The sequence below is a fragment of the Diorhabda sublineata genome, chromosome 4 (genome assembly GCF_026230105.1).
Source record: "Diorhabda sublineata isolate icDioSubl1.1 chromosome 4, icDioSubl1.1, whole genome shotgun sequence".
NCBI lineage: Eukaryota > Metazoa > Arthropoda > Insecta > Coleoptera > Chrysomelidae > Diorhabda > Diorhabda sublineata.
Window position 1 is genome coordinate 36,764,630 of NC_079477.1, and position 7,841 is coordinate 36,772,470.

A 7,841-nucleotide genomic window follows, 5' to 3' on the forward strand; every position below is an offset into this window, starting at 1 on the left:
CGGGATAAAACCAAATATATAGCGTGATCCAACCATTATATTATCCTATTGTGTAAAACTTGACGTTTAATAAGTAGATACAGGGTGATTTCAAAGTATAAAACCACCTCATAACATCCCAAACATAAAAAAGAGATTTAAGCAGATATTACAAGGTTACCATAGCAGATTTTCGGGATAAAATCAAATATATAGCGTGATCCAACCATTATATTATTCTATTGTGTAAAACTTGACGTTTAATAAGTAGGTACAGGGTGATTTCAAAGTATAAAACCACCTCATAACATCCCAAACATAAAAAAGAGATTTAAGCAGATATTACAAGGTTACCATTGCAGATTTTCGGGATAAAACCAAATATATAGCGTGATCCAACCATTATATTATCCTATTGTGTAAAACTTGACGTTTAATAAGTAGATACAGGGTGATTTCAAAGTATAAAACCACCTCATAACATCCCAAACATAAAAACGAGATTTGAGAAGATGTTACAAGGTTACCATTGCAGATTTTCGGGATAAAACCAAATATATAGCGTGATCCAACCATTATATTATCCTATTGTGTGAAATTTGACGTTTAATAAGTAGATACAGGGTGATTTCAAAGTATAAAACCACTTTATAGCATCGCAAACATAAAAACGAGATTTAAGCAGATATTACAAGGTTACCATTGCAGATTTTTGCGATTAAATCAAATATACAGGGTGATCCAATCATTATATTGTTCTGTCGCGTAAAACTTGACGTTGAATAAGTAGATACAGGGTGATTTCAAAGTATAAAAACACCTCATAGCATCCCAAACATAAAAACGAGATTTGAGAAGATATTACAAGGTTACCATTGCAGATTTTCGTAGTAATACCAAGTATACAGGGTGATTTAACCATTATATTGTCCAGTTGTATACAATTTGACATTGAATAAGTACATACTGGGTGATTTCGTAGTATAAAAACACCTTATAGCATGCCAAACATAAAAACGAGATTTGTGCAGATGTTACAAGGTTACCGTTGCAGATTTTCGCAATTAAATCAAATATACAGGGTGATTTAACCATTATATTGTTCTATCGTGTAAAACTTAACGTTGAATAAGTAGATACAGGGTAAATAAGAATCCAGAAGATATAAACAGAATTTCAGCAGATGTTTCAAGGTTAAAACTGAATGTACAGGGTGATGCAACCATTATAATGTTCCTCATTATTCTATGGCAGCACTTTATGAATATCTACTCGCAACTAGAGTGTAACGAGGGGATGGCGGAATTATAAATCATTGTGAATGGGAAAAATACGATTTTTTTCACAGAAAATAATGAATAATCACTATTTCAATACAATTTTGGTAAAAAAAATAAAACTCTGAATGGTTTTATAATTTTATTAGTTTTTTAACATGAACGATAATTCTTTTTTAAGATATTCCGGGTCGTACAATCGGATGGCGTCCTTCACAACGCTAAAAGCATTCAGTATACTGAACGGACACTTTTTTTTATACTTTTCGCAATGACCTTTCGTCCTACCGTACGTTTCGGCGTTAGCGTAATCTTCTAACCCGTTTTCTTTTTGAGACGAAGACGGACTACAACACGAAATATAAAAAAAACATTATATATCAAACGAATCGAGTGATTGGTCGAAATAAATGAAAAAGTGAATCTGATATGTAAATAGAAATGCCGTACGTTAAAAGAACATGAAGAATGTCACCGAGAACTCCGTGGTGTTCTGTGGTATAATCAGCAGTTTCGCAAATTGCCCTCTGCAAGCAAAGTTTACCAGAATATCCATAACTACAAAAAATAAAAGTTTTTAGCGCAACACCTTGTATGGTATACCGAAAAACGGCTTCGAAATGAGGTTATGACAAGATTTTTTGATCTCACCTCGTATATACTGTCAATTATAATCGAAATCAATCAATTATCAAAACAGGTGAATTAGTGATGAGCGTTTTAGGTCGAAAATTGACTTTTTTGATTTGATTTAATCTAAAATTTTGTTTTTGAAATTGGATTCGGATGAAAATGAGTTTTTTTGAAATAAAATCATGTTGAAAATTATATTTTCTATGTTTTATCGATTTGATTCGATCGAAAGATGGTTTTTCAATTTCGATATATGAAAAATGGGTTTTAGAAATTTAATTTGGTTAAAAATATAATTTTATATGTAAAATTGAGCTGAAAATTGGATTTTCCAAGTTATTGATCAGATTTCCTTGGTTTTATTAGAACAAAACGTGACTGTTTCAAATTCGTATTTGTTAAAAATTTGTTTTCCATCACATTTTTAAAGAAAAAATTGACAAAAACAACTTTCAAAGTTGAATTTCATCAAAAATTGGCTTTTATAAGTTAAATTAGACCGAGCATTGCCTTTTATAAATTGAGTCAAATTGAAAATTGGGTTTTCTAAGTGAAAAATCAGATATTTTTGGTTCTCTAGATAAAAATTTGACTGTTTCAAATTCATATTTGTCAATAATTCAGCTTTTCAAGCACAATTTCTTGGAAAATTGAATAAGAATAGTCAATTAGTTTTTATAAGTTGAATCAAACCAGAAATTAGACAAGAATTTGGTTTTTATAAAATAAATTGAATAAAAAATTGGTTTTTATAAGTTAAATTGGAGAAAAAAATTGACTTTTATAAGTTGAATTTGACCAAAAATTGGCTTTCGTAAGTTGATTCAAGCTAAAATTTGGCGTTTATAAGTTTAATTAGACAAAAAATTGCCTTTTATAAATTAAGTCAATTTGAAAATTGGGTTTTTCAAGTGAAAAATCAGATATTTTTGGTTCTCTAGATAAAAATTTGACTGTTTCAAATTCATATTTGTCAATAATTCAGCTTTTCAAGTACAATTTCTTGGAAAATTGAATAAGAATAGTCAATTAGTTTTTATAAGTTGAATCAAACCAGAAATTAGACAAGAATTTGGTTTTTATAAAATAAATTGAATAAAAAATTGGTTTTTATAAGTTAAATTGGAGAAAAAAATTGACTTTTATAAGTTGAATTTGACCAAAAATTGGCTTTCGTAAGTTGATTCAAGCTAAAATTTGGCGTTTATAAGTTAAATTAGACAATAAATTGCCTTTTATAAATTAAGTCAATTTGAAAATTGGGTTTTTCAAGTGAAAAATCAGATATTTTTGGTTCTCTAGATAAAAATTTGACTGTTTCAAATTCATATTTGTCAATAATTCAGCTTTTCAAGCACAATTTCTTGGAAAATTGAATAAGAATAGTCAACTAGTTTTTATAAGTTGAATCAAACCAGAAATTAGAAGAGAATTTGGTTTTTACAAAATAAATTAAATAAAAAATTGGTTTTTATAAGTTAAATTGGAGAAAAAAATTGACTTTTATAAGTTGAATTTGACCAAAATTGACTTTCGTAAGTTGAGAAGTTGAATCAAGGTAAAATTTGGCGGTTATAAGTTAAATTAGATCAAAAATTGCTTTTTATAAACTCAGTCAAATTGAAAAGTGGGTTCTCCAAGTGAAAAATCAGATATTTTTGGTTCTATTAGATCAAACTTGACTATTTCAAATTCATATTTGTCAAAAAATCAGTTTTTCAAGCAATTACGTCAAAAATTAGCTTTTATAGGTTAAATTACATCGAAAATTGGCTTTTATAAGTTAAATTACATCGAAAATTGGCTTTTATGAGTTAAATTACATCGAAAATTGACTTTTATAAGTTAAATTACATCGAAAATTGGCTTTTATAAGTTAAACTAGACCAGAAATTGGCTTTTATAAGTTAAATTCGACCAGAAATTGGATTTTATAAGTTAAATTACGTCAAAAATTGGCTTTTATAAGTTAAATTACATCGAAAATTGGCTTTTATGAGTTAAATTACATCGAAAATTGGCTTTTATAAGTTAAATTACATCGAAAATTGGCTTTTATAAGTTAAATTACATCGAAAATTGGCTTTTATAAGTTAAATTACATCGAAAATTGGCTTTTATGAGTTAAATTAGACCAGAAATTGGCTTTTATAAGTTAAATTACGTCAAAAATTGGCTTTTATAAGTTAAATTACATCGAAAATTGGCTTTTATAAGTTAAATTACATCGAAAATTGGCTTTTATGAGTTAAATTACATCGAAAATTGGCTTTTCAAAGTTAAATTACATCGTAAATTGGCTTTTATAAGTTAAATTACGTCAAAAATTGGCTTTTATAAGTTTAATTACGTCAAAAATTGGCTCTTATAAGTTAAATTACGTCGAAAATTGGCTTTTATAAGTCAAATTACGTCGAAAATTGCATATTAGATGGACTTTCCAAATTAAATTTGGTTATAGATCGAAAGAAAACTAAAACTCTTATCGATTAACTTGTCAATTAGACCCTCACATCACTTAAATTAAAATCGAAATCAATCAAATATCAAAACAAGTATAACAGCATTCTCTCATCGACATACCGTTTTATTTTCGACTCCAATAATTCGTACAGTACCAATCTAGCCGAACTGACGATCGGGGGATACGAAAGCACCGATACATTTTCCGGTAAACTATACGAAGATTCAAAATTAGCGGATATAAATAAATCCGCAGGTCCAGTTATATTTATGGGGAGCGCAATAGCAACGAACAGCTAAAACAATTAAAAAAACAAACGAACGAAACACTCAATTTTAGCCAAAATTATCTTTCCCTTATATACTTACTCCCACGTAAGGATTTCCGGTCGACGAATATGGGAATCTGATGGGATTAATGAACTGATAATCCGGCAACACTGCGTTCGCTAAGATAACCAGCACAAATAAAGAACACAAACGTCTAGCGGTGTCTCCGTCCATGATAGATGTGCATTTGATCCGGTTCTGAATAACCCGGAACTTTGTTTATATCAATTATCGAATGTAGAAAGAAGATTTGTGAAAGTTGGCACTTCTGATGTGTTAATTGAGGCGTTAACAGTGACGTATTCAACTTTTTTTTGACGAAAACGGTTATACGATTTAGAAGTTTGATTTGAATATTTTTAAATAATTCTGGATACGGTCCTGTTCAGATAATAGTTCGGGGTGATGTGGCTGCGTGATTTCGGTATTTGAATCGGTGTTTTTAGGTTAAGTTTTTGTTTTTTGATGTACCGTCTATGGATAATTGTTTATTTAATGTTTTTTTTTTATTTTATTTTAACTATTTCCGTTAGTTAAAATTAAAAGGTGAATATGTCGAGATATTGGTAAAGTAAACTGAGTTAAAATTTTCTAGTTAAGTAGTCATATTATCACCTTTAACGATTACCTGTTAATTTATACAGGGTGTTCCAGAAATATAATTTTACCGAGTATATATTCTATTTTTAATTAAGAAAGTGTCTAAAGAACTAATTTGTATCATTAAATGTATTATTATTTTGTATTTTGTTCGATAAATATACGAGGTGGTGATGAAAAATACCCTGGATGAGTTTTCTAGGAAATTATTAACAACAAGCAAATGGGCAAGTCCGAACCTGAAAATTACATGACCTTATATCAATTTTGATCTTTCTAAGATTGATTTGGCAAAAATTTCAACTTTTCGGGTTATATTTTGATTGAAAACTGTTTTTTTTTACTTAAATTGGTTAAAAATTTGTACTTGTGGGTTCAATTTTGAGTTTTTCAAATTCTTTTTAGTGGAAAATTTACTTAAATAGTCAATTGACGCTTGGAAATTGTGGTTAGAAATCGAATAGGATCGAAAATTGGGTTTTCTTCACATGCTAAAGTCAAAAATTGAATTTTTCAAATTCGTTTGGATCGAAAATTTGGTTTTCCAAATTCAATTGCATGGAAAATTCATAAAAAAATGGTCAATTGACATGTAGAAATCAGGTTTGTTTAAAAATTGGGTTTTCTTCACTTGCTAAAGTCAAAAATTCGCTTTTCTTAGTCCGTTTTGAATGAAAATGTGGTTTTCCAAACTCAATTGTGTGGAAAATTCATAAGAAATGGTCAATCGACATGTGGAAATCAGGTTTGTTTAAAATTGGGTTTTCTTCACTTGCTAAAGTCAAAAATTCGCTTTTCTTAGTTCGTTTTGATCGAAAATGTGGTTTTCCAAACTCAATTGTGTGGAAAATTCATAAGAAATGGTCAATTGACATGTAGAAATCAGGTTTGTTCAAAAATTGGACTTTCTTCATTTGCTAAAATCGAAAATTCACTTTTCTAAGTTCGTTTTGATCGAAAATGTGGTTTTCCAAACTCAATTGTGTGGAAAATTCATAAGAAATGGTCAATTGACATGTAGAAATCAGGTTTGTTCAAAAATTGGACTTTCTTCATTTGCTAAAATCGAAAATTCACTTTTCTAAGTTCGTTTTGATCGAAAATGTGGTTTTCCAAACTCAATTGTTTGGAAAATTCATAAGAAATGGTCAATTGACATGTAGAAATCAGGTTTGTTCAAAAATTGGACTTTCTTCATTTGCTAAAATCGAAAATTCACTTTTCTAAGTTCGTTTTGATCGAAAATGTGGTTTTCCAAACTCAATTGTGTGGAAAATTCATAAGAAATGGTCAATTGACATGTAGAAATCAGGTTTGTTCAAAAATTGGACTTTCTTCATTTGCTAAAATCGAAAATTCACTTTTCTAAGTTCGTTTTGATCGAAAATGTGGTTTTCCAAACTCAATTGTTTGGAAAATTCATAAGAAATGGTCAATTGACATGTAGAAATCAGGTTTGTTCAAAAATTGGGTTTTCTTCACTTGCTAAAGTCAAAAATTCGCTTTTCTTAGTTCGTTTTGAATGAAAATGTGGTTTTCCAAACTCAATTGTGTGGAAAATTCATAAGAAATGGTCAATTGACATGTAGAAATCAGGTTTGTTCAAAAATTGGGTTTTCTTCACTTGCTAAAGTCAAAAATTCGCTTTTCTTAGTCCGTTTTGAATGAAAATGTGGTTTTCCAAACTCAATTGTGTGGAAAATTCATAAGAAATGGTCAATTGACATGTGGAAATCAGGTTTGTTTAAAATTGGGTTTTCTTCACTTGCTAAAGTCAAAAATTCGCTTTTCTTAGTTCGTTTTGATCGAAAATGTGGTTTTCCAAACTCAATTGTGTGGAAAATTCATAAGAAATGGTCAATTGACATGTAGAAATCAGGTTTGTTCAAAAATTGGACTTTCTTCATTTGCTAAAATCGAAAATTCACTTTTCTAAGTTCGTTTTGATCGAAAATGTGGTTTTCCAAACTCAATTGTTTGGAAAATTCATAAGAAATGGTCAATTGACATGTAGAAATCAGGTTTGTTCAAAAATTGGGTTTTCTTCACTTGCTAAAGTGAAAAATTCGCTTTTCTTAGTTCGTTTTGAATGAAAATGTGGTTTTCCAAACTCAATTGTGTGGAAAATTCATAAGAAATGGTCAATTGACATGTGGAAATCAGGTTTGTTTAAAATTGGGTTTTCTTCACTTGCTAAAGTCAAAAATTCGCTTTTCTTAGTTCGTTTTGATCGAAAATGTGGTTTTCCAAACTCAATTGTGTGGAAAATTCATAAGAAATGGTCAATTGACATGTAGAAATCAGGTTTGTTCAAAAATTGGGTTTTCTTCACTTGCTAAAGTCAAAAATTCGCTTTTCTTAGTTCGTTTTGAATGAAAATGTGGTTTTCCAAACTCAATTGTGTGGAAAATTCATAAGAAATGGTCAATTGACATGTGGAAATCAGGTTTGTTTAAAATTGGGTTTTCTTCACTTGCTAAAGTCAAAAATTCGCTTTTCTTAGTTCGTTTTGATCGAAAATATGGTTTTCCAAGTACAATTGTGTGGAAAATTCATAAG

The 7,841-nt window shown here is 29.3% G+C and overlaps 1 protein-coding gene across 1 annotated transcript; it reads right to left on the reverse strand.

The window, feature by feature from the left end:
* Positions 1-1,401: 1,401 nt before the first annotated feature.
* On the reverse strand, positions 1,402-4,856 carry LOC130443382 (uncharacterized). The gene is made up of 4 exons (XM_056777955.1): positions 4,722-4,856; positions 4,473-4,648; positions 1,707-1,814; positions 1,402-1,603 (listed from the first exon to the last, which is right to left on the reverse strand). Exons 1-4 carry the CDS (start codon positions 4,854-4,856, stop codon positions 1,402-1,404), a joined length of 621 nt encoding a protein of 206 aa, XP_056633933.1.
* Positions 4,857-7,841: the final 2,985 nt, after the last annotated feature.